Source organism: Helianthus annuus, chromosome 16 (assembly GCF_002127325.2).
Source record: "Helianthus annuus cultivar XRQ/B chromosome 16, HanXRQr2.0-SUNRISE, whole genome shotgun sequence".
Classification (NCBI taxonomy): domain Eukaryota; kingdom Viridiplantae; phylum Streptophyta; class Magnoliopsida; order Asterales; family Asteraceae; genus Helianthus; species Helianthus annuus.
This window is the reverse complement of record NC_035448.2, coordinates 98,265,071-98,276,467: the sequence shown is the minus strand read 5'-3', so window position 1 is coordinate 98,276,467 and position 11,397 is coordinate 98,265,071. Positions and strand designations below refer to the sequence as shown.

Here is an 11,397-nt window from a genome sequence, read left to right as displayed (position 1 = left end):
AATAATCGAATGTTTATAAGAAATGGAAGTATGTAAATGATCGTAATTACCATGTTGGTATTGTAGACTAAATAAGCGTTTTTGCTAACTGTTTAAAGTTGGATGTTTAATGTAGGTAAATCCTCGACTTAGGCGATTGGACGGCTTGGAACGTGCACACTTGGATTACGCCCGCCTCACGCTTCCATTATTAAGTCTATTAAAATGGGTTAAGTTTTGGTCATATGTATCTAGGTCTATGTAGTATGTTGATAACTTCGTTGTTGGGTAAAAACTTGGTAGTCGAAGTCATGTCGTGTCCAATATAGACTTTGTTTGTTTTGGGTTTTTGTCAAGGATGTTAAGCGTTGAAGTTTGGTATGTATAACAGGGTGTTAATGGTTTTAAACGAATAGGTCATGCCGAATTTTCCTAAAATTTTCCTATTTATTTTATATGTCGAATTTAGAGAAATGGGGCGTAACAAGTTGGTATCAGAGCCTAGGTTTGAGGGATTCGAGCTAGAGTAATAACGCTTGAACTCAAACCAATGGCTCGCTCGGAAGTGTGCTCGTTCCAAGATCGTCAACGAGGTAAAGTTTTAAGTATCCGTTAAGTATGAGAATGTATAATGTATTCATGGCATAAGATTTTAAGTTACGTATGCTAAAGAGTGTTATTGGGGGTGAAATGAGAAATCTCGAGACCCGCGCTGCTGAAAACGGGGCCAGGAAATGCTCGGGATAGCTAAAAACGAGTTCAGCAGCGTTCTAGCAATAGGGAGACCGTCGCCGACGGATAAGGTGGCCGTCACCGACGCCCCTAATCACCCGACGCCTTAACTCACTGTCTACGGACAAAAGTTGGCTACGGTACTTTAAAGGGGCCGTCGCCGACGGTAAAGGAGGCCGTCGCCGACGGTTGTTAGAATTTGGATCCGCTGAACTTGTTTTTGTTTGTTTGTCTTTCATGATTTGGGTTACCTTATGATACAAAGGCTATTAGAACATGAGGCAAGATCTTTGGAAACATAATAAAAAGGATATTTATGATCACAATCTGTGATCATAACATAAGTTGAAAAGTAATAACGTGGATAATATAAGTCGAATGATGAAACTTAGTGATCGAAATTCTGAATTATATGATTACAATTGCATTAAATAAGGATTGAAGAATGTGCTATGTGAAAAGCTTAGGGTTGTACTAAACGAAATATGATATTTTGTAGATGGCTGATGCAAGAAACGTCAACGAAGATGACGACACGGCTCGTCAAGAAGTATTTAATAATAGGATCACTGAGGTAGCGGAAGAGGTTATACAAGCCAATCTTCCGCGAATAGCTCAAGAGGTAGAGAGTCGAGTGTTGGGGGTGGTAGATGCCATGATGGCAAGCAGAATCGAAGAGTTGAAAGAACTAATTGAAGGGTCTAAAAGTAAAGGAAATGAACAACGATGCACATATAAAGACTTCATGGCATGTAAGCCTACCACGTACGATGGTAAAATCGATCCAATAATGTGCCAAAGGTGGATTTTAAGCATGGAGGCGGTGTTTAAACGAAGTCGATGTGATAAGGAGGACCAAGTGATGTTCGCTACGGGACAACTCACCTTTCAAGCGAAAGATTGGTGGGATGCTTATAGTAAGGAGATAGGTGAGGACAGACTTCAGACGATGACTTGGCAAGAATTCAAGGAACCTTTCATGAAGTACCACTGCCCTCAGTCAGCCATTGATAAGATTCAAGAAGATTTCTTACGCCTCAGGCAGAAAAACGAAACGATAAATGAGATATCTGGTATATTCTTGGATAAGATGAAGTTTTGTACGGAGTTTGTACAAACTGAAAGAATGAAGATCAATCGCTTTTATGGCATATTGAAGGCAGAATTCAGGGAATTTATCACTCCATCGAAATGCGAGACCCTCGACGAGCTTATTAACTTGGCACGGGATAGAGAGATTGAGATTAAAAGGCAAGAAGAGCGTGGTGAAAAGAGGCCAAGTGAAAAGGGTGCAAGTTCGAGTCCATCAAAAAAGGGAAAGTTTCAAGATCATGGAAAGAAAGATAAGTCAAAAGGTGGAATAACTCCCTGCAAGACGTGCGGAAAACTCCATACGGGAGAGTGTTTGTTGGGCAAGAAAGGATGTTACAAATGTGGTAAAGAAGGGCATTCGTCTTATCAATGTCCAACTAGCCCGAAGACTTGCTTCAATTGTTTCGAAAAGGGGCATATCAAATCTGAATGCCCAAAACTTCAACAAGAGTCCAGAAAAGAAGATAAGAAGCAAGAAGGTTCTAGGGCAAAAGGGAGAATGTTCCAAATTACATCTGAAGAGGCCAAGTCTCACCCGAATGTGATTTCAGGTATCTTTTTACTAAATTCCATACCGGTTTATGTTCTATTCGATACTGGAGCTACTATGTCATTTATTTCGAATGAAATTATACAACATCCGTCCTTTAAGATCGAACGAATGCCAGTGCCTCTAGAAGTAGAAATAGCCGACAGTAAGATTTATATGTTACATGAGGTTTGTAGAAATTGTAAATTCATGATAGAAGATGAAGAATTTGACATCGACCTTATACCTATGGTTTTGGGGGAATTTAAAATGATTGTGGGGATGGATTGGTTGGCGCGACACCATGTGGAGATTGATTGTGAAAATAAAGTGATGCTTATTCGAGCTCCAAGCGGAAAACAATTAAGTATTCAAGGAGAGAGAAACATAGAGACCAAGTTGTGTACTTTGGTTCAAGCTTATAAGTATATACTTAACGGGAGTAGAGCATACTTAGCTTATGTAGGAGATGCCCGACAAACCCTCCCGAAGCTTGAAGACGTTGAGGTCGTGAACGAATTTCCAGATGTATTCCCGGAAGAATTGCCGGGACTTCCTCCCGAAAGGGAAATAGAGTTTCGTATCGAATTAAACCCGGACGCGAAGCCAATCGCGAAAGCTCCCTATAGACTCGCTCCCACCGAAATGCGAGAATTAATGACACAGTTGCAAGATCTTCTAGATAAGGGCTTCATACGCCCAAGTGTGTCGCCTTGGGGAGCTCCCGTCCTTTTTGTTAAAAAGAAAGACGGGTCGATGCGTATGTGCATCGACTATAGAGAATTAAACAAACTGACCATAAAGAACCGCTACCCTTTACCGAGAATCGACGACCTTTTCGACCAATTACAAGGGGCGAGTTGGTTCTCCAAGATAGATCTGCGTTCGGGGTACCATCAAGTTAGAGTACGGGAAGAGGATATTCCAAAGACTGCCTTTAGAACCCGTTATGGGCACTATGAATTCCTAGTCATGTCGTTTGGATTGACAAACGCGCCGGCCGCGTTTATGGATCTTATGAACCGGGTGTGCCGACCCATGTTGGACAAATCAGTAATAGTGTTCATAGATGATATTTTAGTTTATTCGCGAAGTAAAACTGAGCACGCAAGGCACTTGCGTGAAGTCCTCGAAACTCTCCGCAAGGAGAGACTTTATGCAAAATTTTCAAAATGCGCCTTCTGGCTCAGGGAGGTGCAGTTTTTAGGCCACGTAATCAATGCGGAAGGTGTTTTAGTGGATCCATCGAAGATTGATGCTGTAATGAGATGGCTTCCCCCGAAAAGCCCGACCGAGATAAGGAGTTTTCTAGGCCTCGCGGGATACTATAGGCGGTTCATACAGGATTTCTCAAAGATAGCCCTACCCTTAACCAAACTGACGAGAAAGAAAGAAAAGTTTGAGTGGGGTAAGGAACAGGAAGAGGCTTTTCGTATACTGAAGGAGAAATTGTCGAGTCCTCCGGTCCTAACATTACCAGATGGAACTGAAGATTTGGTTGTTTATTCAGATGCTTCCCACCAGGGGCTAGGTTGTGTTTTGATGCAAAGGGGAAAGGTTATCGCATATGCGTCACGGCAACTAAAACCCCACGAGGTGAGTTACCCAACGCATGATCTGGAATTGGCAGCAGTAGTGTTTGCCTTAAAGATTTGGAGACACTACTTATACGGTGCGAAATGTACGATTTACTCGGATCATAAGAGCCTCAAGTATTTCTTTGAACAGAAAGATTTGAATATGAGGCAGCGAAGATGGTTGGAACTTATCAAAGATTATGATTGTGATATCCTTTATCACCCAGGAAAAGCAAATGTAGTAGCCGATGCGTTAAGCAGAAGAGAGTACCCGTCTCCTATCCGTATCAAGTCCATGAAGATGATAATTACACCACGGTTACTCGAAATGATACGCGAATCTCAAATTAAGTCGCTTGGAGCAGATGACATAAAGAAAGAAAGGTTAAAAGGCGTGATCGATAAACTAGAAGAAAATTCGACCGGACTCAAGACGCGCTTCGGCCGAATTTGGATACCCCGATTTTGTGAAGTCAAGGCCGCACTACTCGACGAAGCACATAAGTCACGTTATTCGGTCCACCCTGGGGCTACAAAGATGTACCGAGATTTAAAAACCAATTATTGGTGGCCGGGCATGAAACGCGATATCGTCAAGTATGTTGCAAAATGCCTAACGTGTTCTCAAGTGAAGGCGGAACACCAAAAGCCCTATGGGGAATCTCAACCATTGGGGATACCGTTGTGAAAATGGGAAGAACTAACGATGGATTTAGTAACCAAGCTTCCAAGAACGAAAAAAGGGCATGATACCATATGGGTAATCGTAGATCGACTTACGAAAAGCGCCCACTTTCTACCCATTAAAGAAGCTTATTCTTCCGAGAAAATGGCGGAAATCTACATGAACGAGGTCGTGTCTCGACACGGGGTGCCCGTGTCAATCATCTCGGATCGTGATACTAGATTTACCTCTCGCTACTGGCGAAGGTTTCACGAAAGCGTGGGAACAAGGTTGCACATAAGTACCGCCTACCACCCTCAAACAGACGGCCAGTCAGAAAGAACCATTCAAACACTTATTGATATGTTGAGGGCGTGTGCCTTAGATTTTGGGGGAAATTGGGATGACCATCTGTCACTAGTGGAATTTTCTTATAACAATAGTTACCACAGTGGCATTAAAATGGCACCTTACGAATTACTATATGGGAGGAAATGTAGAACTCCCGTATGTTGGGGTGAAGTGGGGCAAAGAGAGCTCGCGCCAAACGATTTAATAGCAATGACAAATGAGAAGATTGAATTGATTAGGGCACGTTTGAAAGCAGCCCAGGATCGGCAAAAAGCTTACGGAGACAAAAGGAAGCGTCCTATCGAATTTCAAGTTGGAGATTTCGTTCTATTGAAGGTGTCACCATGGAAAGGCATAATCCGTTTTCGTAAACGGGGTAAATTAGGCCCTCGGTATATTGGGCCGTTTAAAATTCTGGCTCGTGTTGGAAGGGTTGCATATCAATTAGAATTACCGCCTACTTTAGACGGAATTCACAATACCTTTCACGTGTCGCAATTGAGAAAATGTCTTGCGGATGAAACCGCGTTACTACCTCTCGATGACATTGAGTTGGACGAGGGGTTGAATTATGTCGAAAGACCAATAGCCATCAAAGATGTCAAGGTGAAGAAGCTCCGCAACAAGACGGTCCGACAAGTGTTGGTACAATGGCAACACCGAAAGGGTTCAGAACTCACATGGGAAGCGGAAGATGAGATGAGAAAACACTATCCCTTTCTTTTTGGTATGTGCACGTTTAAGATTTATTATATATCCAGGTTTCGGGGACGAAACCTCTTTTAAGGGGGGTAGACTTGTAACACCCCAAAAACCGATACTTAATTAAATTAAATAAAAATGAACAAAAGTAACCTAGTTAATGGGTTATGATAAGAAATAAGTTAAAAATTTGAAGTAATGCTTAAATTAAATACTTATCAATTTAGAAGGGGGTTAATGTGAAAGATTTTAATAATTAAGGTTTGATATTGGTAAACCCACAAACACACTCTTGTGTGCGTACCTGGGATCGATCAAGGGCAGGAGAAAAACAAGGGTTACCTTGTTCTTGCAAAAATTAACCAATTAACAAGGAGAAATCAAGGTTTAATTGCTGCATGTTCTAAAATTCCAAACATCTAAGTATATCTAGTGAAGTGGTAAGTCGAATTTTTGATTTTGGTGATGTTTATAATTAGGGTTTCGACCCAATCAAGAAATTGTGATAAGATTTGTGTTGTTTAGATATTAAGGATACTCTTTAGAGTAGGAATTATGTTTGATTTTGGCTAATTGAAAGAAAATCTCTAAAAACCCACCTTGTGGAATTATGATTTTGGATATGAGGATTATAGGAATGATGAACAAATGCAATTTTACATGTAAATCTGCTTGTAGTACCCAAAGGTTAGTTAAATTGATGTAGATTGATGAAATTGTAAGAAATAGATTGAGTAATAATGATGTATAGGTGGAATAGCAAGTTATGCTTTAAAATGTTGTACACTATGCTTTATTAATGTAACGCCTACTAGGTGCTCGATGAAATGCTTGATTGAGTAGTTATGTGTAAATTGGAAAAAAATGATGGAATGTAAGTTTGGGTACTAAATGAGTGAATGATCATGTTGATTTAGGTGTCAAGGAAGAAGGTTCAAATTCCAAGAAACCGGAAGGATCACAAGACCGAGGTATGATCCGTTTCATACGAAAGTTTACTTTTTATCTATTCGTTAGTAACTATATTGAACGACCCTTGTTATTAGAAATTTTCCTATGTTTTAGTCATTTGTGGTGCTAGTATATGGATGATGAATCCCTTGCGGATTCATTGATGCTAAAGAAAGGATTATGCTAAGCTATGCGAATCGACCGGTTATTATGACTAGGTCGAGTAAGGATATGAGACCATCCGTCTAGGACGGGTGGTCATGTAAGCAAAATCGTATGCAAAAGTTCAATCCGTTGCACGGATAGTATCGGATAGTATGAAGGATTTAAGTTAAAGGTAATTAACCCGATGTTATCGGGTCGAATGCGAAATGCTTGAATCTCATTATGAGATTGTATGCCATATCCACTCGAATGAATAATCGAATGTTTATAAGAAATGGAAGTATGTAAATGATCGTAATTACCATGTTGGTATTGTAGACTAAATAAGCGTTTTTACTAACTGTTTAAAGTTGGATGTTTAATGTAGGTAAATCCTCGACTTAGGCGATTGGACGGCTTGGAACGTGCACACTTGGATTACGCCCGCCTCACGCTTCCGTTATTAAGTCTATTAAAATGGGTTAAGTTTTGGTCATATGTATCTAGGTCTATGTAGTATGTTGATAACTTCGTTGTTGGGTAAAAACTTGGTAGTCGAAGTCATGTCGTGTCCAATATAGACTTTGTTTGTTTTGGGTTTTTGTCAAGGATGTTAAGCGTTGAAGTTTGGTATGTATAACAGGGTGTTAATGGTTTTAAACGAATAGGTCATGCCGAATTTTCCTAAAATTTTCCTATTTATTTTATATGTCGAATTTAGAGAAATGGGGCGTAACAGATCTTCTGTCCGGGTTAAAGATTAATAGACACACCACATTAAAGAGTTATACACGACGGGTGTACGCCTACACCCCGTGCTCTGGTCGTGGCCATCTCGTAAGATAATGCCAAGGATATCCGGGACACGGTCAATAACCCCCTAAATGCTTAAAGTAAAACAAGACTGTTTAAGCGAGCCGATCAAATTATTCCAACTGGACACCCAAGGGTGCAGGATTTGTACGCTCGATCAAGCGGTATTCTATATACCGTACCCCAAGCCCGTATAGGGAAAATAAGTCAAAATGTATTTACCTGAGTAACTATGAATCACAATTGGTAAGTGTAGATAGCTTTTACTGGGCCTCCTATTCTGGAACAAAGGTTTATAATAACCTATTAGATTCCTAACGGGTCTTTATTTAAGCCTAAGCTTAGACCGGTTAGTTTTAAGGACGATACGGTTCAAGCGCACGATTAAGCGAAAGACCGGATAGAATGTGATTTAGACCCGACAAGTTTGAATACTTGTATAATATGGGTATACTAAATACATTCTGGATTTTGAGATAAAAATGATAACGTTTGACCCGTTTCGGTCAATTTACGCAAACTAGTTACGTAAACCGAACCGAACGCAAAAAGGGCGTTACGGGTAACCAAAAGAGTCATATGCAAGTTCCCTGAGATAATATGCTTTAAATATGATATAATATCAGCAAGTTATGTTCTATTATGCCCCGAATAATTTTAAACTCAATTTATGCCTTAGAAGGGCATTTTGGTCATTTAAAATGTTATAAAAGAGTTAAATTGGAAATCTGGGTTTCGGGTCTGATTTATACAGTACATATACTTAATTTGGCATATTATAACAGTAGGGTGTGACCCACATACCAAACTTATCATTTAAAATCAAACTATGCACCGTAGGGGTATTTTAGTAATTTCACAAGGGCTAAAAATGTCAAAACTGGAAATCTGAGTTCAAAATCTTATACTTACTGTTATTATATGAAAATATGCTAAATACATCAGTAGGTATGAGTCTTATATGTTTAATATGAGTATAACGCTTACTATGCGCTAGAAACGCTTAAAAATGCGATTTAGAGCCGTTTCCGGGTTTTCAAAAGAAAGCTGAGATTTTTATATTTCCAGAATGCTCAAAATAATTTATTTAACAAATAAAATCAGTAGAAAAAGGTTTGGGGTCAAAAGGATGTATAAAACTCATTTTATGGCTTAAACGGTCAAAACCGGCATTAACCGAATCGACTTAGCGACCTATGATGCGTCCAGCCAAAAATTAAATAAAAATCGTCAAAAATCCCAAAATATTATATAACATCAGTGGGTAAAAAGTTTCATATCAAAAAGTGGCCTCAATTAGGTTATACGCTAAATGCGCCGTTTATTAAACATAAAGATATAGTTTTACGCTATCGGCCATAACTCAAAATCTGGACCACCAACTGATCTGAAATTTTCGGTGCAAGTTTATAAATTAATAATAAAGATTTCTACTCTTTCACTTTTCCAAAAATCACGTTTTATATCAAAAAGGGCAAAATAGTCAACTTTTAAGCATAATCGGAAACATGCATATAAATCGGTTAAGCATAGACTCAAGTTGCAAAAATTCCAGAGAGTTAAACTAAAATAAAAATGGTCAAAAATAAACTCCAATACAGATCTCAAACATGCATGCACGGATCCGAATCGAGAGTTAACGAAGAAGTCGTTTTATAAGACTTTCGGTTCCGATCCGAGTTTATACTAAAGATTGTCGAGTTGATTATGATAAAACACATTCTTATATTCATTATAAGTTATTTTTGATGATCAAACTGATTGCATGTCATCTACATTACCATTTATCCTATATTTCGCAAAAACGATTTCTGTTGACTTTTTAAGAACATCTTTGACTCGACAAATAGCATGCTTAGAGTGGGAATCAGAGAATACCCTTTTGAGGGTTTGTTTCCCACATAAATACCAACTTATACGTGGAAAGCCTTGAGAGTTCTTGCAAGTTGTGGGTGTTCTTGTTACTATCACAAGTGCCTCAAAAAATGAAGAAATGATCTGATTTATGGAGAATTCAGGAGTTGTAAGAGTGCACCAGGTGTCCTAGACATGCATGGCCATCTATTGGTGAGAATTGGAGGTGATCCCAGCTGTTTCCCACTCAAAAAATGGACTAAACAGCCCCTGCTCGCAATCTGCTGCACCTGGGTTTATTGGCAGCTGCCAAACTTTGTTAATTATTGGCAATTTTGGTCCCTGTCCTTGCACGCGAGGTTTTGGCTATGAATCTTGACTCGTAAACCCTCAAATCTGGTTTTTAAGAACCTTGGGACATTTACCAACATGGTAATGTCCTCGGATAACTTTGCGCTCACCCGAAAAGTCATGAAATTCGACGTTGACGCTTTTAACCCCTCAAGTACGGTTTTGGCCATAACTTTCTCATACGATAACGAAACTTCACGAATTTTTACCACATATTCTAGTGAGTATATTTTAGCATTACAAAGCTTCGGGTCTGCCAAAAGTTCACTCGGAGGTATAAATTCAACATGTTGACACTTTTAGCCCCTATAGTTTGAAATTCCTCACTTTTGTGCAATTTCCGCTTCGTACGATCCATGATCCATCCGTTTAAGGTTATAAACATTATGTATGGTTATTATAGAGTCTATTTATCCATTGTTGACACTTTGGACCCTTACGTTCCATAGTTTTCACTGTTTGTCAACTTTAGTCCCTCTAAAGTTTGTTTTCGCATATGCAAAGCCTATGACACGTGTCAATGCATTATTGGACGAAATTTTTCGAGGTGTTACATCCTCACCCCCTTAAAAGAAATCTCGACCTCGAGATTTACTGAAACAAATGAGGATATTTTTCCTTCATCATGGATTCCACTTCCCACGTGTATTCGGGACCTCTACGGGCATCCCATTTGACCTTGACAATCGTTATGTACTTCCTTCGAAGCTTCTTCACCTGTCGATCCTCGATCGACAATGGTTTTTCCACGAACTTCAAACTCTCATCTATGTGTATATCTGTATGCGGTATAACCAGTGATTCATCAGCGAAACACTTCTTCAAATTACAGATGTGGAACACATTATGAATAGCGCTAAGTTCTTCAGGCAAGTTTAACTTGTAAGTAACTGACCCGACACGTTCGACAATCTCGAAAGGTCCTATGTATCTCGGGCTTAGCTTGCCTTTCTTACCAAATCGCATCACCCCTTTCCAGGGCGATACTTTAAGCAACACCTTATCACCTACATCGAAGTGAAAATCTTTGCGCTTAGGATCCGTATAACTCTTCTGCCTATCCCTGGCAGCTTTCAAACGACCGCGAATCTGCACGATCTTGTCCGTCGTCTCAAAAACGATATCTGGTCCTGACAGTTGGACATCTCCAACTTCAGCCCAACAGATGGGCGATCTACACTTTCTACCGTATAGGGCCTCAAAAGGCGCAGCTTTTATGCTGGAATGGTAGCTATTGTTGTAGGAGAATTCAATCAGTGGTAGGTTCTTATCCCAACTACCACCCAAGTCGATCGCACATGCACGCAGCATGTCTTCCAAAGTTTGAATAGTACGCTCACTCTGACCATCGGTCTGAGGATGATAAGCCGTACTAAAATTCAAACGAGTGCCCAATGATTGTTGGAAACTCTTCCAAAAATGCGAAGTATATCTAGTATCTCTATCCGAGATAATAGATATAGGTATACCATGTAGCGCTACAATCTTATCAACGTATAATTGAGCTAACATATCGGAGCTATACGTCTCCTTGATGGGTAGAAAATGAGCTGACTTAGTCAGTCTATCTACTATGACCCATATGGTATCATTTCCTTTTCTCGTCTTTGGTAACTTGGTGATGAAATCCATTGTCACCATTTCCCATTTCCACTTGG

At 39.7% G+C, this 11,397-nt stretch overlaps 1 protein-coding gene across 1 annotated transcript; it reads left to right on the top strand.

The window, feature by feature from the left end:
* The first annotated feature begins 1,210 nt into the window (after positions 1-1,210).
* Positions 1,211-4,597, top strand: LOC110919382. The gene is made up of 3 exons (XM_022163654.1): positions 1,211-3,035; positions 3,414-4,004; positions 4,137-4,597. The coding sequence occupies exons 1-3, from the start codon at positions 1,211-1,213 to the stop codon at positions 4,595-4,597; spliced, it is 2,877 nt and encodes a 958-aa protein (XP_022019346.1).
* The last annotated feature ends 6,800 nt before the right edge of the window (positions 4,598-11,397 follow it).

Excerpts from the sequence above, each read along its gene's own strand:
- LOC110919382 (XM_022163654.1), top strand. The coding sequence starts at position 1,211 with ATGGCTGATGCAAGAAACGTCAACGAAGATGACGACACGGCTCGTCAA. Across the intron at positions 3,036-3,413 it reads TAAGGGCTTCATACGCCCAA|TTTATTCGCGAAGTAAAACT; the intron begins GTGTGTCGCCTT and ends ATGATATTTTAG. Across the intron at positions 4,005-4,136 it reads TTGGAGACACTACTTATACG|GAAAAGCAAATGTAGTAGCC; the intron begins GTGCGAAATGTA and ends TTTATCACCCAG.